At 40.7% G+C, this 24,898-nt stretch overlaps 1 protein-coding gene across 4 annotated transcripts in view; it reads right to left on the reverse strand.

Moving 5' to 3' along the window:
• Positions 1–24,898, reverse strand: part of LOC122185143 (SAM and SH3 domain-containing protein 1-like) — a 519,052-nt gene that overhangs the window by 54,422 nt on the left and 439,732 nt on the right. For all 4 annotated transcript variants that reach the window (XM_042880723.1, XM_042880713.1, XM_042880710.1 and 1 more), the window contains exons 3-4: positions 10,159–10,209; positions 9,995–10,044 (exon numbers count right to left, since the gene is read on the reverse strand). In XM_042880723.1, the coding sequence (XP_042736657.1) occupies positions 9,995–10,044; positions 10,159–10,209 (101 nt within the window). The remainder of the gene's footprint in view (positions 1–9,994; positions 10,045–10,158; positions 10,210–24,898) is intronic.

The raw sequence follows: 24,898 nt of genomic DNA on the forward strand, positions 1-24,898 counted from the left end.
GAAAATTTCAGTTTAAACCGGTTGAGAGTTTAAAAGATGTAGGCAATTACTGGCCAACGTTTTGTAAGCATGAAAAACACACTCATCAATTTGAAAAGACATCATTAGAGGGGAAATGAGACAGAATGAAGTTTAAGTTTGATTTAGAAATTCATCTGGGCAAAGACGGTTTGGCACAGCAAAGCTCTGAAATCTAACCTCTTTCAGCCTTGGACTAATTACAAGTTCAATCCAGCACAAACTGCAAATCAGTTGAAACAGCCAAACTTCAGATTTGGAGTGTATCAGGTAGAAGGAGACATTTAGTGTCTTCCTTGATACTGAAGTTAACCCTTGAAGAGGAACAGTTAATGATACAGGTGTATACCATCCCATACTTTCTAGGAAAATATTCAGCATCAAAATTAACAAAACTTCCACAGGGCCAAAATAACATTATGAAATTTAAAGGTAAAGTTGCTATTGATACATTTCTAAATAAAGAAAAACCAGATTAAAAGTATATGGACTTTATATAAGGGTACGGCAAAGTAAAAAGAAAGTCAACTACTATTGGAAATGACAGAATTAATTGAGCACACATTTTGTACCTGAGCACAAATTTCACCCTTCAAATAAACAGCTACATTATTTATCATAAATGAATTTGGTATCCACAAATTGCACCAAATCACCATCCCTAGAAAATGAAATTTCTTTGCTGTCAGAACTTAGTCTCCCTAGTGACATCAGCCTCAAAGCACAGAGGCAGTATCTTCATCTCTTCAGCTTCTAAATACATTTCATTTCTTCTCTTCCACAATTGCCAACAAGAGTGCTAATAAGCAGCAGGTGTAGTGGCAATGTTTGTGATGTAAACAACTGGTCCCTGGAAATTAGTCCAATGCCACCAACTTGTTCCATGCAGGCTTCAAAAGAAGGCGGACAGCAATAGGAACAAACTCGTGATGCACCTGAGCTAGAGAGAGTGAGGTGATGAGCAGGATCCATAGCAAGCTGTCTACCTTCTCTTTTACATCTGATTTAGGTTGTATACTGCATTTCAACAGAGGATGCAAAGCCTAGTTATCATTTCATGCATTCCTTAAAGAGGAAATATTCCATGTCTGAGCTGACCTTGAAAATGCTAACAGCTAGTCTTAAGGGATGGAAACGCCAACAAAATCTACTACATAGAGCCTGACAAAGCATTTGCTTTTTACTTCTATCAGACAACTCTGACGCTTAAGAATCTCAGTGAAATCAATCAAATGCTTTACTTCCTAGATGTCTAGTGAAAAATTCCATAGTGCCTCTGAGTTGCCTTATGTTTGATTTGTCAATTACACTCCCTTACTCTGTTAAATCCGCAGCTCCTCTGTGAACGTGCGCCGAAAGTGATTTGTGTTCTTCCATTCATAGACTGATAACTTGTGCTGAAAGTTAATGATGCAGTGACACTTGGCAGAAGTTTCAGCACTGCATGCCTGAAAAGAAGCCAAATGCCATTACTCCACCGTGGAGGCCTTCATTTTTGTTGTGGTCTGATGTACAACTTCATTAGCAAACTTTCACATGAAATGTACTCTGTCACAGCATATAGCAGGGGAAATGTATGGGCAACATGCAGACAGAAAGGAAGACAAAAGATTTATGACCAGAGGGAAGGAGTACTTTTGTATCTGCCCAGAATCTCTGGAAATGAGCTTCAGAATGGGTCAAAAATACAATCCATTAATCTCACAAATTCAAAACTATCTTTTAGGCCTTTATTTAGGGCCTCTTGTAGCCACACTGCTAAAACAAACAAACAAACAAAAAAAGCAGCACAATAGAGTATCTAAAAATTGAACTGCTTTGGGGAATAACAAGATACTAGTGCACTACTGTCTCAGAGAGATGATGGATTTCCATGGAGTTGAGTAAATTACCACAGAACACTCTCAAAATCTGGTAGCAAAAGCAGCAGTGGATAACCCGGGCTCAGAAGCCAGATGATTAGAAAGATTGGCTTAGTGGAAATGAATTGGAATTCAATGCCGAAATGTGTAAATACATGAAAAAGACTGTCAGAAAAGCCAGTATTTCAAATGCTGGAGGTTTGCTAACTGCAAATGACAGAGTACCTGGAGATACCAGCTGAAGAAGATGACAGGAATAAAACCCTACACTTTAATCCTAAAAGGCAGAAAGATGGTAAATTCCAATGGCAATATAAACACGTATAGGAATAGCCTGTATGACTGTAGTTACTCATGTATTTGTTTTTCTGAACACATCAGAAGAGTTAAAGGGAAAAGCTCTTAGAATAGTCAAGGAGCTGAACACTTTGTCTTAACCAAAGAAAAATTCTGCCTGTTCAGTAAAATCGAAAGCTGCAAGATTAATTTATCGCCTATTAATAAAACAGGCACAGGAGCAAGCAGACATAAGCTGGAAAGAAATGAAGAGTTAGCATTTCCTAACTATTTGGACAAATTTCCAACAGTAGGTAGAGAATGGGAGGGAAGCTGTAAAAACTAACTGCCTTTAAGAAGTTCCTGAAAGATGCAAACCAGACCAAATGTCTCTGATCAGGATGAGCTGGACATGAGGACTGCCTCTGGAGGGCACTTCTAGTTCCTTTTTTCCAGCCTGAGGGATCACTGCTTTTGTATGAACAACGGCAAAGCTGTCAGGCACACAAAATGGTCTTTGATTTCATCTTTCCATTAAAATGTTGCAGCTGAGATGACCTTGCTATACTAAAGCAATCTCTCCCTCTGAAATCCTGGAGGTGTGCTCCAAACACTGGAGTACAAGGAAGAACTATGCAAAGATCTCTGTTGCAAGCCCATTGTGACTGTATCTGGCTATAAAGGAGGCTTTTAATTGGGCTGTGTTCAGCTTCCAGGCTACACCTTTCTCCAAGAACTCTGGGCTGATTCTGACCCAGCCAGAGAAACCCTACAGCTTACCTCGCATGCAGAGTGGCTGATTATACAAGAAGCAGTCACACATGCCCCGAGATGTGATATGCTGGTACACCACAGAACGGGAAAAAGAAACCAATGACACCACGTGCTGCCTTTACAAATGCACCCGAGGAGTTCTGAAAGCTCATCATTCTCCAAGCAGAATAAACACTGGGACTGAGAATGACAGAACTGTGGATGGGTTTTTGTTTCACCACTAAGTGTGTTCGATGCAGATGTGCCTTAACACGTGGCCACATCTCATTTTTGGCACACAAAATCCACAGGTGCACAGCACCATCTGACAATGAAGCCACTACTGTTACCAACTTCAATAAACTGATACCAGCCCCCTTCTTTCTTCCCAATGACAATTTATAGACCACTGAAGAAAATGCTTTAGTTGAGATTTTCAATCTATTAATATTCACGTTCATAGCAGTGAACAGACTGATGCAAAAGCTCGCACTGGCTCTGTCTCAATGCCATTTGGTTATCTATGTGTATTGGAAATGGCCCAGTCACATCATTACTATGAAAACTGGACAGGTTTATAACTGCTCCTGACTGAATACAAGATAATTTATCTAACCAGAGCTGGCAGAGAGAAGAAAATGGGCCTTTGGTATTTTTATTGAATTTGCATGAACCTGAAGAGAAAGCAGGCCTATAAGGTACTGACCTTGCTGGCACCAGTGTGAGAAAGAGACAGAAAGCAAAGATGTGTGATTCAATTATCTTCTCATTAGGTTTCCATAGCAATGGCTCTTAAAGCAGGTCAAAACTTTCTCAGTGGAAACTGTGTGCACATTTCCCACACCAGCCATGGCGGTGCCTATGGGCTGGCCACAGACCCTCATCATGGAGGCCGGAGCAGGGCTGCATATCACATGGATGTGTTTATTCCATAAATTGGAATTTATTTAAAACCCATGGAGTTGGGGCAGGCCACTGCCAGCTGAAAGCTCCTCCATAGTGAAGAGCGGGTGCAAGGTAGCAAATTGCTCTCTGCTTGCCCTGCTGGCTGGCTGCGACAAGGTTGACTTTCTCTCTTTTTTTCTAGCACCAAACTACCGGGATTGAAACCCCACAGTGGCTCAGAGGCACACTGGTTCTCCTCTTCACGTGTCCCAGGCAGTGCTTGGCTGGCCTCTGGCTCCCATTGTGAGGATTATTGTGGGAGTTTCCTGCCCTACTTCTCCAGAGGAGGCTGTTTAAAGGCGTCCGTGAATAATCTGGCTTTGACTAAATCAGGCCTCAAACAAGTGAGAACAGGGCCATACACATTCACTGCTTCTTTTTGATTCCTGCAAGCACAGGGCTTAAAGGAACACAACTTAAATGCAGACCTCTCGAGTATGGAGGGACTTTACTTTTTCCTCCTTTTTTCATCCAATATAATATTTAACCGACGAAAAACGAACAATTTGTTCTGTTAGCAATTAAGTGTGGCCACTGGCATCCTCACTTGGTGGTTCTGTTTTTGTTTTCTGCTTTGTTCTGCTCAGTTAATGCCCATTCCCTGCCTCACATCCTCTGGCAGAGCAGCACTCCTGTTTCATAGCAGAGGAGCTCATGAATTTCTGCTGAAGTTAACTCAGGCACCCTGACAAGTTGCCAGAATCAAATATGACAGAATTTAAGCCACTCCATCAGTGGCGACTGGAGTGATGATTTAATAACCCCTTACATTCAGAGTATGACCTGTAGTTTAGAGGCTAGAAGGGAAGAGGATTGGGAAATCTAGCATTAAAAGCTACTGGCAAAGGCCAACAGATTAGGGCGTTGAAGAGGGCACAATTTAGGCTTGCGTGAACTCTTCTGTTGCAAAATGAAAGCGATTTTCATTGACAACCGCCAAAAACATGGTGACACTGGACTGCAGACTCTCTCCCAGCCTGAGGTTGATGTGAAATTCAACTGTACACAGCATGATAGTGACTGATTTTACTATGGTAAATCCACTGCGGAAAATCTTTAAGAGCAGATCCAGTCCACAGTTTCTCCTACAGAGCTGAGAGAATGCAGGCAACAACTTCTGTTGTGGCTTCACTGGCTGCCTGCTAACAATCTCAGGGAAAGCCCCAACTACTGAGCAGCCTGCAACTCCTCCTTTGACATCCACAGCAAGTAACCAGGGAGCTGGCTAGGATGCATGAACTCAGTGTGCAAGGAACTTGGTTTAAGATGATCGTCCTGCACACATGGAAAGCAAGATAAAGACACACTGGTGAGCAGCTGAAGCTGGGAGCTGAGGACAGTTGCCAGAGGTGCAGCAGCTCCCCATGCTGGAATGCAAAACTCCTGAGTAATGACAACCATGCAGCCTGTGCCATATGCACAAACTGCTCCCCAGCATCTTCCATGTGGCAATTCTTGAAATCCGTGATCATTTACCCGCTCCATCAGAGTCTGGAATTTTGGTCTTGAAGATCATTGGTAACAGAACACCTAAATTGTACTGAGCTGAGTGAATCAGGGCAATTAACACAAATTATGACCATTTACTTGGTCTGTAGCATGCTTGACTGCTATAATTCAAGAAAAGAACAAGCGATTCATGCAGAAGGTGGCAATTCCTAGCACCCACTGACATCCAGGGGTGGCAGGAATGCCTGTGAAATGCCAGATAAAGTCACAGGTGTTACCCCCCCATGCACTGTTTTCTGTCTTTCCTTTCTCTAGCAGCTGCAAACTAGAAAAAATAAATAAATTAGTACACAGGAGTGACTGTACCTCATCCTATCTGTATGCAGTACTCTTGTGTTTCTCACTTACTTCCCTCTTTTCTGGCAGTTCTCTGATACACCACAATTGAAACTTGTCTAAGTAAGTAAGCACTGAGAGCAAACAGATCTATTTCCCAAGAGGGAAAATACACAACTTCCCCTCTGCAACATCCCCAGTTCTTCTGAAAACAGGATGAGAGTCAGGATGCAGAAGCTTAAGTTCAGGGGACTCAGTTTAACCTGGATTTCCTGGCAAACATGCAGAGCTCATCAGTCTGTCATGTAGGTTCGAATGCTTAAAAACGGGAACAGGCTAAAAGTTGGATTACATTGTTTTAAATGCTCTGTTTACAATTATGAGAAAACCCTGCTCAGTCTCCCGTTTGAGTAAACATCCTTGGGGTGTTGCCATCACTTTGAATAATAGGGATTGTATATACAATATATCCCCAAATCAACATGCTGTGGGGACAAAGAAAGGATAGTAACTACTAAGAGCACATTTACTGCCTATTTGTTATAGCTATTATTCTTCCAGCAAATCAGAAATCAGTGTGTCTACACAGAAATGCTTGCAATTCTGGGGAGACTTGTTTAAAATGAAAAACGTCATGCTTAGAGGTACCACTCCACTTTGATGGAGGCTGACTGAGAATCTGCTAAGTTACACTAGTGCAACTGAAAGTATCCCTCAAGTTTAGAAAGAGAACTTTGGAAAGGGCAGAAAGAAATGAAAGTAATTATTACAAGAAAAAAGCTACAAACACATCCTTCCACACTTTGCTGAGTATTATAGGACTAGGAAGCCTGCCCATTTCAATGTACAGAAGTAACTCTAGTATGGCCAAAAAATGTACAGCAATTGCAGGCTGAAGCTTGAACTAACACAACTTTTTATTCTGTTTTTAATGATAGCTTTCCAGGCTACATCAGCACCTTTGGTGTTATTCTCCACACATCTTCACATAAATCTCACAGGCCTTTGCTACAGTGAAGCTTTTTCTCTCCTTGTCAGAATCAATCAAATGAAAAGCATCTTTGCTAGGGCATTTATAATGCATAGAGGAGGTTCACATGTGATTTTTTTTTTTTTTTTTTTTTTAGCTTTCTCTAATTAAAAGGAAAGAAGGAAAGTGCTGCCAGTGACAGAGGAAGGTGGCATCGCCCCAAGTAACTTCTGGAAGGACAACCACTTGAAATGACAAGCAGCTCTGACTCCAGGCTATTTAACTCCTTTTTGCCTCCCTCCAGGCACTATGGCTGTTCTTCTACGTTGCAGCCACATCACCCACTAGACAGATACTTGTTTGACAACTTGATGGACTAAGGGAACCAAACTATTTTCACACTGGCTTTGAACAGATGTTAATAATAACAACTTGGGCGGCACAGTTCCTAAGATTCAAGGTAAGACTGAGCACACACTACTTGTCCACATAAACGGGATTTTTTCCTACCACAGGGCATCATGGCTGATCTGTTTTCACTGTGGTGTATAGTAGAGACTGTCAGAGTTTTTTTTTTTTTCCCAATCAGGTATCACGAAAAAAGGAAACCAAACCAAAGGTTAAAGCAAACATAGCTTATTCCAAGACTCCCTCAAAGCCTCTTTCTGTCTGGAATGTCTTAACTCTGTAAAATTAAACAACCATCAAGGTGTGTTATTTTAAAACATTATATTCTAGAAGAGTTAAGCTGGAGGGTGTGCAAACAGAAACTTTGGATGAGGGAGCTACCAATAAGTCCTGCAATTTACTGGGCCACTTGCCTTCCCCATTGCAACTCCTTTTTTTTTTTTTTTTTTTTTAATTTTTCTTCACTTTCTGAAGCAGCCTGCTCAGGATACCACACAAACAACTCCCCTGAGCTCATTCTATGAAAAAGTTTGTATTTTTAATATGAAGATATGTAAGTTTCTGTTGGCCAAGCTTTTACTTGGGCTTTATAACAGTATTCATAACAATGGGTTTTCCACCCCCTATAAAAAAAGGACAAATCTTTCCAATTCACACGCCTTAAGCTGTTTCAGAATTTTAGAAATCAATATACATCTGCACTGAGTTTCATGTTTGGAAAATGGGACTCTTCCAATAACAGAAGAAGCTTTGTAAAAAGTTCACCTCAGATCTATCACACAGCAGAGGTGACCACAGAAGCACTGTCCCCAAAAGGGACAAGTTTTCCTGTCTCTTGCAGCATGCCCACGCAGCAAAATTTACTCAAAAGCCACAAATTAAACAATAATCATGAAAAAGCCTCTACAGCTGACACATCCTCCCTCAAAAAGCTAACAACTCAGCATCTTACTATTATCTCACGGACTTGAAATATTAGTTTTTCTGCAAATCAATTTTATAACCTCTCCCTCCAATTTAGAGGGTTGAATTGACTCTGAGGTACAGAAATGAAACCAGCATTGATAGGGCTGGTTGTCATGAATAAGCATAGGCCTGTACTATTTCTGTTTTGATTATTTTGTATGGCATCAAGTAGATACTCATTATTTTAAACACTCTGTGCACATACTGATGGCTTGTTTCCTACTGTAAAAATTTCTGACACAATCTCTCTTGTGCCAATTTCATATATTCAACTGAGTTACCTATGTATGCCCCTCAGTTTACAGAAGAAATCCTCAAAAAGGACACTTACAATCTTGAATGCTCTACAAAAATCATAGGTCTCTTCCATCTGGTATAAGATAACATAGTGAATTTCTCTTCAATGAAATAAATGAGTACTCTCAGAATACTATTACTCAAAAGATATTTCTATAGATACTCTCTCCTCACTCAGTTATTTGTGATATAATATCTACAAAAAGACACAGTCCAGGAGGTTGGCTAGAACCTGTAAGAGGACTTCATTCCCAGTTGGATGCTGCCCTCCTGTGAGATCTGATCACTTACCTGAGGTAGGAGAATGATATTTGCTCATGGAGAAAGTGCTTTGAGAAAAGCATTATGATTATGAACTTAGAAGCTTACTTCCCAGAGTACAGTGCTTATAATGTTCCCATCCACTTTGCACTTTTAGTTTCATTACAGTGCTAGACACAGAAGCATCCTTGAAAGGAACTTATCCATGTTTCAATATCTGAAGCACCACTTTTAAATCTTAAGCCTTTTAGACTTTCTCCGTTAACAACAAATAAAATGGAGGCAATGATGGCACCAATGCAAAATTCACCTTTATCCATCTTAAGCTGTTTTGAAAAGGAGTATTCACCTCAAGCAAATCATCACTCTGTGAGTGACAAAGAGCGACAAGGCATCTCTAAAAAATAATGAATAAGTTTACAAGATCTTTAGCATGAATCAGCTTTCAGCCACTTGTGCAAGAAGCCTGTAAGCAGCACACTAGACACCTGACTTCCATGTGGCAAGCACTCAGTGAGTCAAGTCCCACGGCTCACATCTACTGCAGCTCCACCTGGGACTGAGGCTGGCTCTGCTGAACTGGCAAACAGCAAGGGCAGTAATTTTTTAAATCTTTCCTGCTATGGTCCAGTTGAACCCTGGCTCCCCTAGAAGTTACTCACATGTGGAGCTGTAGTAAATTTACTAAAGCACCTTACATTCAGACCTGTACTCTATGCAGCGCATCTGAACTAATCCAGCTGGCACAAACCTGCAACATGAAGGCAATGGGAAATACAGTATCAGTTGTCTTCCTGCCTGCTGCACATTACCCTTAGCAGTAGGGATCCAGGATCTTGGGATCAAAGGAAGGAGGCACTGAAAACAAGTGCACACATTGCAGCAGGAGGTGACAGTAAACAGAAACCCTCTCAGTCCACACAGAAAGCTTTTTATTAAGGACTGCTAAAATTAAAGTTCCTTTTAACTTCATTTTAAAATACTTTACTCCCTTGGCACCTTCTTCAAAAGCACAGCTACAAACCCAGGAGTGCACAGGAAAAGGAAAGTGGTTAAAACTTGAAGCTCTATTTCCCCAGCCAATCTTTCCTTGACTGCGTTCAGGTCTAGCCCCATAAAGTTATTTTTAAGCAGCTTTAATTTGCAGAGAACGCGTAATCAGTAATGCTCCTTAGAAATAACTACCAGTCTTAATGGTGTATCACATCCTGAGTGCACACATAAGGGAGAAAAGATATCCTTCCTTTGAATGAAAAACAAACAAACAAACAACAACATAACAAAATACCAAGAGAGAAAGAGAGAAGGAACGGGTTCCAAACTGGGTTTCATTAACAGAGGCTGCATCTTAAATCCTGAAGTACCAATGCAATTTAAAATGAATTTACTCCAAGGAAAAAGAAAACACCAAATTCCCCCTCCCTCCTTTCTGACCTCCTGTGCCTTTACTTACTTTCTTTCAGTGTCAGGTGTTGATGCGGTGCTGCTGATACCAAGTGACTCCTGCAAGAGAAGACACAGCAGTGAGACCAGACACGAGAGCATCCTTTGCCCAATTTATGTAGAAAATTAAAGATCAAACAAACAGAAATAGACAACCAAAATCAAAGTACTCACCTCAATCTGGGATCGCAGTTGTAGAGATGTGGGACTGGCATCAGGTTTCTCCTAAAACGGAACAGATGTTGGGTTAATGAAATTACAAAGAGTTTGGAAGGGGTGAAGAGAAGAAACAGGGTAACAAAGTCTTGCACTACCTTAAAACCTACTGAATGGGAAACACCAGCCTCTCCAGGAGGAATTGCTCTCTAGATACATTCTGAAATACTCCAATTAAGGAGAATTACACCACTGGATTTTACAGAGCAACATAGGATTGTCACACAGAGGAGATTCAAAACAAAATATAAAGAAGAATGAATTCCTTTCACTAAATGATCAATGCTTAAGACATACTCACAGAAAGACCTACAACTCTCTTCAGTATTTCAGTATTCTTTCCCTAATATGTTTATTTGTCATTTAATGTTAAGCCACTTCAAGTCTCTATGTGCTGTACAGGGTTCCAGATAGGTTAAAGTCCCAGGCAAATATTGGGGACAGAGCAAAAGCTAAGGATCCATTTCTGTTAACAGACTGCATGAGCCTAAACATACCTGGCTTAAGCAGACTGATTCTACTCATCATGCACTGCTCCACAGCCTTCTTACCGCTGGTAGTTGCAACACAAGTTTTACCACAAACATAGTTTACAAATGCTTTGCTATAACAAAAATGTTGTTGTTTTGAAACCATAAAGTATCATCCATAAAAAAGAATTAAGACTAAAACCAGTATTTTTTGCTTGGTATTTTCTATTGGAAGTTGCGCGGAAAGTACCAACTCAGTTCACTGCTAAATACAGATAACTATTTTCCATAGAACAGTGTTAAGGGCGTTGCTCAGGGACGGTTCATAGGAGCCAAGAACAATGCCTATGACTTTTGGGTCCCAGTTATCATACTAATGACGTGCCTAGAAAAACATGCACAAGCTTTAGTTTCTCAAATGAGTAAAATAAAAAATGAGTTTTAGAAAGTAGGCAGTTGAGGTTTTGGGTTATGCATCACGGAACACACTTTGGGGAAGGGGTATTAGCAACAAGAATCTTCCTCATGCAGGTATCTGTATTTCCGCCACTGCTATGGATTAAAAAATGCAATGTTTGCATTTTGTTATGCAATTGTTATGTTATGCCATCACACAGCTTAATAGAAATCCAAGCAGAATTTCTACAAATTTACTTTAATGAATAATATACAGGGAAAAAAAAATCAGTACTGAAAGAGCCTTCTCTTCTAATGGGCTACAACTATTGAGAGGATTCTGGTATGCTCCAGCAAGGCCGGTTTTTCTCACAGAAATGCATCAGAGGATGGAATTCAAATTCCCTTCCTCCAAATAGCTGGGATAGAACTATCTACTCCAGGGCCCAGCCACCTAAATTCCTCATAACCAACGGAGAGGCAGCAGCTCCTACAGAACAACTCGCCTGACAGGTTTCAGATAGCTCAAGTTAGATGAGACAAGCCCCACTCCTGGTATACAACTCAAGATTAAAAGGCCCATATCGATAACCATGATCTATCTGAAATCAGTGGGAAAATTCCAATTAGAATGAAAGAACCAATTAAAAGTTATTTGTCAGTATCGAGAGCTGCAATTCACAACTTGATCTGCATGTGAAACAATGGGAGAGCCTGCTTATGACCATTTCTCCTCAGCAGCTCAAGTTACTGCAAAGGTGGTACTGTAACCAAAGGGCCATCATAGCTGAGTAAGCAACAGTAGTACATATACTCAAAGAAAAAAAGATATGTATTTATTTCTCAATCCCGGAGGTCTTTTTGTTCATGCATTCCTCAGCCTACATGTAAATCTCTTATCTCTGTGAAATTGTACTTCCTATGCCCTTTGATTACAGAAAGGGTGACAAAATGTTCTTAAGATTTAATACAAAAAGGAAAGCTAGACACAACTTTCTGGAAATGCAGCCTTTTAACACAGACAGGAAATTACCGCTGACTGCCATGAAGTGGCATTGGATTAGTGCTCCCAGAAAGTTCCTAAGGCCAGAGTTTGCAAAAGCACAGAGCCCACCCTGCCACCACGCAGCTGCCAGTCACAGCAGGCAGAAGAACACAGAGCAGCCCATTGCCACATGCTTGCTATGAAGTGTTCAAGGCTGACACAAGGTCATTGCCCAACTTGGGGATTTTGCCTGTGGTCTGGTTATCTGCTTTTGCTGATCTTATAGCACAGAAAGGGAACTGAAGTCCTTGAGTGGAAGATAGCGTGAAAAGGAGATCACATCCACTCACTGACAGACTTGAGGGCTCCTTCTGCAGTCAAGCAGAAGTTGGACCAAGACCAGGGAAATTCCACAGATGCTCAGAGATCAAGGAAGTGAAATTAGCTATTTGGCACCAGACATTCCCCTCTTTCTCCATTAGCTCTCATTAGTCAAAATGGAATCCAAGCAAGTATTTCATCCAGGAAAGACTGCAGGCACACCACTACAAACCTCGCCCAGTCTCTCACCCTGGCCTCAAGGAGGGAGGGAACAGAAGCCCCATGTTCCAAACACGTCTCATGAGCACCTCATTTGTCCACAGATCAGCATACAGCTGAGAAATTGAGCATTTTACAAGCTAGCATATCTTAAAGCTTCACGTAGCCACTCAGGAGAACCCGCTGTGTGCCCAGCATGCCTTTAGACTCCAACTTCTCAGCAGTAGATGCTCCACTTTCTGATTTATCTGTTGCTTTAAAAAGCTGTCTGCAGCAAGTGCTTTTTAAAATACATTGTAGTTTTTGTAAATTATCATTTACAAGACACTATCTAGGTTCCCAAGGCTTTATAGAAGTCTTTTGCTTGAGCAGTTACTTGTGAACTCATAGCCTGAGACTGCAATTAAATGGAAAATTACCACTTTCAGCCTAAAATGAAAACTATGCAGATGAATAGCCAGCTGCATCCCGCGTAACAAAATCCTAAGAAAAGCTGACTGTATTTGCTTTCTTTTTTCTCACTGTCAAGCCCGCCCTGTTTTAACAGAAGCAGTTTTATAGGATCAAGATGACTGTGGAGGACACAAACAAGGACAATTCTCTTCTTCCTCCTCTAAAACTTTGCAACACTGGAATGCAAAACACTCAGTAGTCTTGTATTGCTGCGATTATTATACCTATTTGCCTTTCAAAGACAACGATATTTTTGCTATTTAGACAAGAAAGTAAAGGAAAATACTTAAGAAAATACTACTCTTAACTGAACTTTTGGCATAGAGTTGTAACACTGACAAATTTTATCATCCTAGAGTAATGCTATTTACTTAAGTTAAAATCAGTTAAACCTCACATTAAAATCCACAGGTTGTGTTGACTTGAATCCAGCAGGATCAGAGCCTTTTTTCTACCATGGGCTGAAGTCCAGAAGGCTGAAAAAACCCTGTGCTATTGGCATGCTGTCAAGCACGCCACATCTTCTCAAAAAAATATTTTCAAAGATTAGTCTCATGAAAGTACACCTTTCACCATTCTGAAGAGAATCTTAAAAACGAAACACAGGAGAATTTGGGGGCAGAGATGCACACAACGTAGTAACCCCAGCAAGCATTACCAGCCCTCTGGTTGAGATAGAGCAGGCGATGGGCCTTCTCTGCCCTAGCCTCAGGTAACTGCCTTCTGTGCATCCATAAAGCTGGTCTGTAGCATTATCACATATTCTTGCTGCCTGCACACTATGCAGTATTGGTGCAGGAACTCTACCTGACCTCAGGAAGTACCTGCAGACTCCCTGATTGAAATGTGATTAAAGCTGAGAGCCTAAAGCCCAGCTGTTAGGGAAAGGGAAACAGAACAGGTTTCATAGTGCCCTGGTAACACCCTTATGGCTGCACTGGGGACACTGCCCAGAGCGGGCACTGAAGAGAAGGAAGTGGCAGAGCTGGTCAGGTGCACAAGAAGTGTGAGCACACAAAGTGATTTTATTTCTTTCCTCAAATCCCTGTGTTGAAAGAAACATGACTTGTAAGCTTCACAAGCCTCAAGATTTGAGGCTTATGCTTCAGGCCTTAAGTTGCTCACCTCAGGACCCAAGGCATAAACCTCCTTCACATACAGCTTTCCCATTCACTCTGACACTATGTGCATTATTGAATCATTCAGATACATTTTCATTTCAAATAATGTTAATTTCTAAATAACATCATTTTTGCTTTGTATGTTACCCCCCTTGTAAAAATATTTAAAACAGTTTTACTGCCTTCTATAAACCAATCCGGAAAAGTGCATACGGAAGAATGTATCAAAGCACAAAGCATGCAGGCAAGAAGCTGGAAACACATTTCCCAAATGGAACAAAAGATTTCGAACTCATGAGGGCCTCTTCCTCCAGTGGTAACTCCAGCTCAGTTGCTCTGAGTGCAACACAAGAGATAAGGAAAACCTTTGCCTATCCCAAGGTGCTACTGTTCTGCTACTGAAATGCATGAGTATAGCAGAGAAAAGCAGCCAAAAGGAAACCCGAGTAAGTGAAGTAAGGCTCCTGCATTGTGCAAGAGGACACTCACATATTTTAATTACCTAAACTTCATCTATGCTCGGTGCTACAACTTAGTTCAGGAAACTACATTTATTGAATGAATCCCTTGTAATTAGAAATTCATGAAACTCTCCACAGTTGCTACTACAGGAGCTGTACGCATCTGAATTATAAATTTAAACGCTCCTGTGCAGATCCCAAGGTGGGATTAATCTCACTGTGCAGACAGCAACTGTGAAAATTGAAAACCACGCAAATGCTGGAAAAATTCAGGGCATAACCAATGGGAAAGGAGATGACTAAAACGCTCATAAATTTATAAACAGTTGTATAAAGTCATTGTAGCAGCTGTAAATATGGCACCTACAGGGGAAAACTTCTGCGAGGAAATTCTGACAGCCTCTTCCCCCAAACATCTTCCCTGTTTGCCCTGACGGTGCACTGCATGCTCCAGTCTAGCTCCTGAAACAATTAAACAATGCCGTATGTGAAAGACAGCCGGAGCACAGAGGCCTCAAAGTGTTTGTTTTGCTTGGAAAGCAGCCGTTCTGCCTGGAGTCCTCCGCCACATATCACGTCTCAGCCCCCTGCATAAGTTCTGCAGGAGGTGAAAACTGTCTTCTTGTGCTGAGACTGTGCAGGTACACAGGTGCTTCACGGAAATTGCCTGCAAGTTGCTAGCTATGGGTCACAGAGCAGAACAGAGAAATAAAACCATCTATTCCCGTACCTACCGCCTCAGCAAGTATTGGAGGGAATTACCCAGCTCAGAGAGTTTCCTGTGGTTCCGATCAGTTAAAGTCCCATTCTGAGCCTCAGACTGCTGCCTCCAGACCATACTTTCAGCAGAACTGTTTCACTGGAGACAGGAGGCTTTCTGCTCCATTACCCTTGTGTGTTAGGCCAGAGCTGACACATGCTAAATGATAAATCCTGCAGCAGCAGCAAAATGCTGGGTCAAGGAAATGAGCTACGTAGGAGGAATGGTTAAAAAATGGGAGTTCAACCAAGTAAAAACCTCTTTTACACATGAAATAATAGTCCAAAAGTCTCAGTGCCTCACAAGCAACACAGGTGTCGTTCAGCTCTTAGCTTAACTAATGACTGTAGCTTCAGAACAAGCATGCTACTGCAGCACTCACATGCCTCCTCTTAGCATTAGGCATGGAAGAAAAACCATGCCTCTTGGCCTGATTTAAGCGTTGGATCTATTCAATATAACACATCATAGGGAGCAGTGTCTGATGTTCTCCCCTCTGCCACACATAAAAGTAGAAACACTGTTGTTTGCTTCTTATTTCCCCCCTCCTCCCCCCATCTCAAATACATTGTATTCAACACTAGGGTTGGAAAACACAGGCTGAAAAACAGTCTACAATGATTTTGAAAAACATAATTCATTAGTACTTACAAAGGAACCTTTGTAAAGCTCTACAGCAATGAAAAGCTATGCAGTCCTAATGTGAAAAGACACGTGCTACAAACAGGGTCTGAACCCAGAAAAATTACAGCAGACAAAAAACAACCATAAAAGCCTTCTGACAAAGAAAAGTCGATACAAAAACACAGTTTTCTCCAGTGCAAAGATCTGATATGTCCGAATCGATATTCCAAGCAAGTTGATGCCAAAGCTACGGTAGCTGTCTCTGTAGTAAAGATGTATTTTTTATTAATATTAAGCTGCTTATACACAATTGGGCTGCTGCAGGCCTCGGACTGATGCATTTTACACCCATCACCCAAATGGTAAAACAGTAAAGCATTCTTGTGCTGGTGTAACTGCATCTATGCCAGAGTTGTAGCTTGGTATATACACCCCCTGCTATTTCTGAATAAAACTCCTAATGTCTGTCAACATCAACAGTTAGCCTTTAATGTTTGAGTACAGTCAAAAGACAGTTATTTAAGGGGAAATAGCCATGGAAAATATAGCAGAATATGGAGGGTTTCAGAGAGGACTTGATGTGGAGAGGAAGGGGAAAAAAAAAAGCCAAGAATGCTTAAATGCGAAGAGAGAGAGGGATGAAAATGTGGGGCAGGTGAGGGAGGTGCAAGATAAAGTGCAACTGGATATTACAAAAGCCAGAGCAGCACACTGCAACTACCCTTTGCTTTCCAGCAACTGCAGTATCAGGAATTCAGAGTGGTTTTTTAAGTGAAATACTATCACAGGTTAGATGGCAAGAACTACAAGCAGCTCCACTTAAAGCCATGACAGAATATTACAAAATTCTCAATATTGACAGCTCTGTTCAGTCTTCATTCACCTTAAAAATTCAGAACACCAACTCCTTGGTTAAGTTATGCTTTCCACCTCCTTCTGTGAAAGATTTCTTAGAACTTACTCATTTTTCACTTTCACGTATACAATTCTGTAACATGTTTAGTATTAAACTTATTCACCACTTTCCCAATTTCTCATCAAAATATGTCTTCTGTTGTTCTTGAAAATGGGCAAGGAAAGCAACACGGAGTCTGAGGCTAAGATCAACACCTCCAGGAAACTTACACAGCCATGCTGCAAATCACCTCAAACTGACCTACCATGGAAACACTGGCTAACACAAATCCACTCAAAGTTGCACTGGTATTAATTACATATTTGTGTACCTACAAGCCACGTCCATGCCTCCAGCAGACAAAATTTCATATAAACTATAGTGCAAATGAATAGAAGCTTGGAAGCTGAATTAATCCCAACACAAAAATCACAGGGATTCTGGCAACATTGTTCTACTCCAGTACCAATATATATATTTTTATATGCATGCACTTTAATTATAACTCTTTAATTAATTATACCAGTTTAAAAAAAAAAAAACACTTGCTATGTTATGTTCACTTTATGTTGTTCCAGAAAGTAAATCACCAATGACTTATTCAGAAGATCAGTAGCAGAAAACCTAAAGTTGGCTCTGATTTACTAACACCTTAAAAACATTGGTGAAATTCAGGAGAAGGCAGATCCGAAGAAAGTACTATTCACTAAGAAATCAAAAAAGAAGAGTTGTTTTGTTTGTTGTTTTTTTTTTTGTAATGACACAGATGCATGGGGAACTAGCAGTCAAGTCCTTCATTTCAGGAAAAAAAATAAGCATTCTTTATTACTGTCATTCTGGGAAAGCTGTGATTTGGTTTACTTCTGAACAAAAGCATTTTTTATCATTTTATATTAAATGTTTAATAAATATTATTAACTATGTATTCAATTATACTAAACTCAATTGTTTATTCAAAAATTATATTTTTTCTTATTTATGTCATGTTGATAACCTGCAATGCATTTTATGCCATAAACTTCACCATTATTGCCATTGTCATTTGCAGGTTGGCTACTGCAGTGAGGTAGTTTTCTACCTCATTTTCCTGAGATACATGACATTCACAAAGCCCAAAACACATCTGAAAGTGATCCCTATCTTTTAATTCCTTCCATTAGAATCTAGAATTGCAGTGGGTGCCAGCCTTGTTTCTGCAACTGCCCACTTTGGGGCACCAGCAAGCAAGGCAGCCCCACAGCCAGGCTGTTGGTATCCGGCCATGCTCTTTCATGTTCACAACCTACCCCTGGCTTCATGCTTCTGCAGGAGAATCTGCACCTATACACAATTCGCTGATTTTGAATAGTTTGCCTATGTAGAGGCATACGTACATACTCCATTTCTTCTTTTTAAATGGGAAATCAAACCTTTGAGGACGTGACTAAAATCTTTTATTTACTTTAAAAAAAGAAAACAAATCTTTCTCACATCCAGAACAGAATTTCTAATCGAAGACGCAGAAATCCTGAACTCAGGTCTTCATCAGTAGAAAGCACTGACTAGAAGAGATGTATTCTCAGTAGTTTAAACTCAGAATGCCTTTTTGGCTGATCTGCAGTTTCAGTTTAATGTTTTTAACCCAGTTTATTTCCCTTTAGTGACTCCTGTGTTCATTATTTCCTAAGACTCCAGTCAGAAATCTATAACAGCTCTCTGTTTCAGCATGCACAAGCACATGGGGTTGGTGGGGTCTGACTCTGCTTTAGCTGCTCAGACTTTGGGAACAGAAGGAATATAGTAAGAAAAGGTTTTGAAAAAATTTCTATCATCAGAAAAACCTGTGTCAGCAAAAAAATCCACTCTTTGCTGACATTTTTTATTACAGTCTGATCTTTTCAAAGAAGCCATTTGTTTCAAGATCCTTTTTATAAAGGCTTATTTGAAGCAGAAAAGAAACTGTTGACACTGGGAAATGCTTCAATATTTTTTCTTTCCTCTTTTAAAATCTGACATTTAGAAACAGAATCAACATTTAACTTGAAAACAAACTGGTTTTGTTTACTACATAGGTATGTGAAAGTGAGCACCTGGAAATTAAGGTGGGTAGTATGAATCCATTCCCTAGAGCTATGCGCTGAACTGTTTGCTCTCAAACTGTAAAACACACTTCAAGAATGTGAGGGGGTGCAGGAAGAGATGCAGGGGTTGGCAATTGGATGCTAACTTCAAAGTCTCCTAGAAAATGAAGGAGAAATTAATTTTTTGAACAAGAGAACCGAAAACAAATTAACCATATTAATGCAAAAAAGGATGAGCCCACAAAATTGCTAGTCTGCATTTATACATCCACCCTGCTATAAAAACTGCTTTTGATAAAAAGACTTCTAAATTAGTCACTCTTTCTTTAGCTTTGAAATCAACGTCTCTATTTGATGGATGCTGCAGGCCAGACCTTTGCTGACTGAAGCCTTCATCAATGGCTATTATGTGACTACTATCAAACTGAATTTCATATTAAATCCAATGTACTGTATCATATTTCTGGTCCCACACGTGACATGCAAGGTTGTTCTCATCAGAGTGAAAAATTATGACTGAAGCCCAGTAGATTGTTTGGCCCAATGTTGTGTATTTAAACAATGTGCACAACTCTTTGACTCTCTGAAGACCACGGGATTACCTGTATCTCAGCGCTCACAGAAAAGGCTGCATTCTCTATGACACAAAGACAAAAGCCAGCTGGTGCTCAGTAAGCATGTCTGATAATATTAAGTAGCGGATGTCTACACTACAATGACAGAAATCTGTATCTACACAATTACCAATAGAAGTACTCTTGACTTGCTCTTTACATTTAAGGAAAGAATGTGGCTAGAAGCTCTTACGCCACTGACTCTCATCACAGCAGTAAAGAGCTCAACTGAAGACTTCCAATAGGCTATTAACCCTTGCCTCTGTGGGAGGCCCCAGTTCAGTTACTGGCTTCCGACGGTTCTGCTGATGAACACGTGTAACCCCCAAGACATTTGACATTGCTAGTGTGAGGTTTTGCCCAGCAGAGAGCAGAAAATGCAGGCTACAGCATGCAATGGCAGTCATCCCATCACAGACTGAATCAGGACCTCTTCCAAACAAGAAGCCAACAAACAAACCCAGTGCTACAAGTGTTTGAAAAAACAGCAATGATGACATTGTTAGGTGCTGCTCACATACAAAGTGTTTGGAGCTCATGCAGCTGTTCTTCAGTGATCACCAGCATTCAGACTTGAGGAATCTGCACACACAGTTCCACCGTTGCTTCAGGCAAACCATCCTCATTCACAACTACTCAGAGGGCTCCAGCAAAGCCTAGCTATTTCACTCCTGAAGCAGCACCTACAATGAGTGTCCCAAACTCCCCTCCAGCCCTTCTACAAGTCTGTAGTTATGCCTGACTTCAAGGATGCAGGAACTGGCAAAGCCGGAGCAAGCAAAGCTCAAGTGCAGCAAGGCTTGCACTGCAAGAGCTACCTGCAGCTGCTGCATGGTCAGTGACCCACATACACTTTGTTCCAGCACAGTCTGTACAAGCTCTGTGCTCACAGCGCACCTTCTCCTTCATCCTACCCACTCAGTGCCATATTTTATTACTGAAGGAGCATTGCAGTCATGGCAAATCAAGTTATGGCATCAAAAAAACAGACACGCATTGCTTTTCACATTTTTGTATGTTTTGGAAGGTCAGTCATCAAGTGAAACAGATCCCTCAGCAACCAGCAAATACTTCTGTTTGGAGGTCCTCTGCTCATTGTGCTGAACAGTGCCTTGCTGCAGACAGAACAACACAAGGGGAGACCATGATCTGCAGCTTGTCTGGATAGCCTGAGTAAAAACAGCCAGCCCAGCAAACCCGCCTCACTTGCACTGGCACAGAAGAGGTTCAGCCCTCAACAGGACTGTAAAGCTAGATAATTGGAAGGAGGCCATTTACAACTGCAAATGCAAGAAATGCCTTTGTAACCCTGGAATCCATCTAGAGCACTCATTCTCCACATTAAGCCCTGCTGATTTAATGACAATATAAATGCTGTCTTTTGCTGCCTTCCTGCAGAAACTCCGGAGCTTCATGATGGCTCCCTATCTGCATAACTAAGCCTTCACAATCTCCTCTACACTGAACAGAAACAGACCAAACCTAGAAAATAAAAAACACAAAAGACAAATGGAATACTGCAGGCAATGAAATGACAAAGCACCAGACTAGAAGCGACAAAGGAAATGCGGACAGCTGGAGCGTGCAGCAAAAGTAAGGTGAAAGCAGACTGTACACTACAAAGCCCAAGGTAAGAGGAAGTGCTGAGCCAGGCCTCATCAGGGAGACAGGTAAAGCAGATGGAATAAAGGACCATCAGCAGAACAATTGAAAACAAACACCGATTGCATAAACCTCTCAAACAGAAAGGCAGTAGCAAACGAACAGATGAAATACAAAGCTCCTAAACGTCAAGTGTATCAGCCAAGTCCAGAGACACTTGCTCCCCTTAATGGCATTGCACTGTTGAGAGGAATGATACCAATTCAATTGCAACCTAAGAGAAATGGGATTCTAAAGCTTTACACTGTGGAAATATACTGAATTCAAATCACTACAGCTAACAATTTGCTACCAAGAATTTGCGTGCTGCTGTGTCATTGCTGGCAAGTGCACTGAGCAGGCGCACTGCGAGCTGCCTGGTTGCACCAGCCAATGCATTTGCTGAGGGAATGAGCGTGCTGTGTCTTGACTCCCCTGCCTACAGGCAAACACAAATCATGCGTGCAAAACCCTGCAACAAATGACCAAACACCTTGCCATTGCAAATGCCTTTGTGTAAGACACTGTGACTCAGTTTGCTGGTAGGCCCTCTAACTAAATCTATTTTACTGAGGTAAGGAAAATCTGAGCAAAGTCAAATTTAAGCTGAATAAACACCTGCAAGAATTTCTAAGTGCCTGGGTTTTTATGCAGCCAAGACCTGCTTGTTTGGGCAGGTGCTACCAGTGCTATGGGAGCGTCCATGGCACAAATTCCTCTGCTCAACCACCTTCACAAGGGAAAGGTGCCTGGGTTTCTGCTTGAATCACAACAGCTACAGAATGGCTTGTCTGAAAAAGCTGCAGTTTTTCTGCTCAGACTCCTCTCAGTGCCTGAGGTTTCTTTCTTCCAGGCTAGGTTCCTGGTAGGGCTTAGTAACAACAGCTGGAGGCACTCCTTCAAGGCAAAAGCACTTCTTTAAGAGCTCATGTTGTTTCAGACCCAGTTCTATCACAGACTATAGCTCAGTATTGTTTTCTCTTATTTAAGGTTACTTGAATTCTGTGAATACGTGCCCATCAACAGATACAGAATGGGTCTTATATTACCCAACATTTTGTTAAAAACAAGTCTGTAAGCATGCAGAGAACACTTTACAAGTGCAGTGCAACCACCACTTGACTCTTTGACATAGTGGCTTTAGACAATGCCATCTCTTCTCATAATTCTAATCACAACAGTGACTCTAATTGCACAGGTTGACAGCACAGTTCTCTGCTGATCATTCTGACACTGATGCACTGTATTCATGCTGTAAATCAGACAAGTCTCCCTGTAATTTCTGAGATTCCAGTTTCTATTCAGGTGTGTAAACAGTTTTTCCATAAAATATCTGAGAATTGAACAGGCTTTTGTAGTACGTACATAATAAATTCTCTGAGCTATAACAGAAAATGTACTTTAAGGCAGAAGATTTAGAGTATTCTTCATTTCCACATTCATTTAAATAAAAATAGAACATCAACAAGTGTAGCTGAAACTACAAAATAATCTCCTGGATGCTACACTACGCTTTCACAGTTAGCAGCAGGTCCTGCTATAAAAATTAGGTCAAGTATACTACAAGGTGCTTAGAGTGGTACCTCCTTCTATATAACATGGTTTTACATATTTCCACTGGCTTTCAAAGCAACATCAGCATCAAATAATCTCCCTGACCTTCTACTCTGCTATTCATTCACCTTAATCCCAGATACTTCAAATATACATACTTGGAATATAATCTTTCAAAGAAGTTGAGTGGTCAGGAAAAGGTATTCAACCATGTGCCTGTCAACAGTACTCACACGCTTAAATTCTGGCATGTTTTTGCACACTTTGTGAATGGAGTTCTTATCCCACATATGGAGTACAAGCAGTGAGAATAAAAAGTTAGTAGATAATATTATTTCATATTTTTCAGAATAGAATTGCAGTGTTTGTAGAAACTGTAGCTTTCCATGTTTCACAGTACATTGAGATGCAGTTTCTACACAACTAGCCAAGCCTGTATTGAACAGACAGATCTTTTTAAATCTGGGTTAAAAAAAAAAAGATTAAATCACTCACTGTCCAAGCACGTCTAGAGGCTTGCTGTCAGTCATGAGATCACAGAAAGGAAGAAGTCAACAGGGTGGAAGCTGTTCAGTGCTATGAACAAGTCAGGGCTGCAGCAAGGACAGAAAGCTTACCTGAAGCCAGTTTCATTAATCACCATGCCTTATAAATACATGCAAATTCTCACCCAGGAACACTTCTCATATATCTGAAATTCTGTGAAGGCTTCTATAATCACAAAATTGCACAGGTAGATGTAACAGAATTTTTCAGATGTGAAGGGCACACACTTCTGAAAAGAAGCTTCAAATTCTGATGAAATTGAAATGCCAAAACTAAATTAATTCCCATGTTGAAGCTATGATTCAAAATACAAAACAAACAAAAACAAACTCAAAATCAATCTTGACTTTTTGCTTAGCGTTCTTCTAAGTATTCAAACTAAATGATGACACTGAACTGGATCCATCACTTCCACTTGTAATCATTGATTTTATCTTTGTGCTTCCCTGTCCTTCACAAGGGCCCATTTTTAGCTTCTTGTAAAAGAATTGTTTGGCAAATGTACATCCCGAAGGAGGCCTATTTTCACATCATATAGTTTGCTGTAACTACAAAATGTCAAAATTTAAGCACGAGTAAGCTGAGAGCACTTATTTGACACGAACTTTATCTTTTCCCTTTTTAAACAATAATTAATTGCCTCTCAACTATCAACTTGAATTACACACTATTAAGTACACAAACTATTAGCCTTTAACATTAACAGCTCTGCTTGCTCACTCCTTCAATACCATTCAGATTTGACTCAGAAACTACTTTTACCAGCCCAATACTGCCTGTTTCAGAAAGCAGTAAATGGATTCTCACAACTTCTGCAGCTGCCCCCACCCTCACCGAGGTCTTGACGTGCCTGCAAAGATTGGAAATGCTGTTACTGTTGTTTAGGTACTAAAATGTGAAGTTATCTCAGCAGATCACTCCCACCCCAGCTGCTTTGTTGGCTTATGCAAGATATATGCTGTAAAAACTGTGCTTCTTGGCCTTTTCCTGTTTGCTACTAAATTAATCTGTTTCCTTTGCACGTCCTTGGCTTCTCTAACACTGGCAACTGCTCATCTTTTATGCCATTCCTTTCTATCATTCCAAGTCTGTGTTAGAGGACAAAAAGACATTTTGCAGTTCATTGAAAAAAAAGAGAAACTTCAGCTGCTCAAAATGAAAAATGTGAGTGATTCATGTGCTTTTGCATCCTGAAATATAGAAACGTGCTTGTAATGATTATTTTCAGTCAACTTGAAAATGATGAAATGTCTTAATTAGCTGTTTGAGAGAGAGAGAGAGACAGAAAATAAGACCAATGAGGATTTAAGATGTAAGCATGCAAGGCTACTTTAAGCCCATTTCTTTCTTTCCTGCTGCATCCCCACCTCTCCCGCTCTGGATGCTTTGCAAGCTATAAATTTTGATGCATCTTCCCCACCAGGGAAAAGGGAAGTAAAACTCTTCAAAGAGGAGAAAAAGTTCCCTCCAGAGCTGTCTTCTGCTTATAATGCATTTTGTACTGCTTCAAGCAATTTGGTTTTCAGAGCTGTTTTTACTGTACAACATCCTACTCTCTGTGGGACCTACTCCTGAGGG

This window comes from Lagopus leucura, unplaced genomic scaffold (genome assembly GCF_019238085.1).
Source record: "Lagopus leucura isolate 7727_CA_CO unplaced genomic scaffold, USGS_WTPT01 Super-Scaffold_73, whole genome shotgun sequence".
In the NCBI taxonomy this organism is placed as follows: Eukaryota; Metazoa; Chordata; class Aves; order Galliformes; family Phasianidae; genus Lagopus; species Lagopus leucura.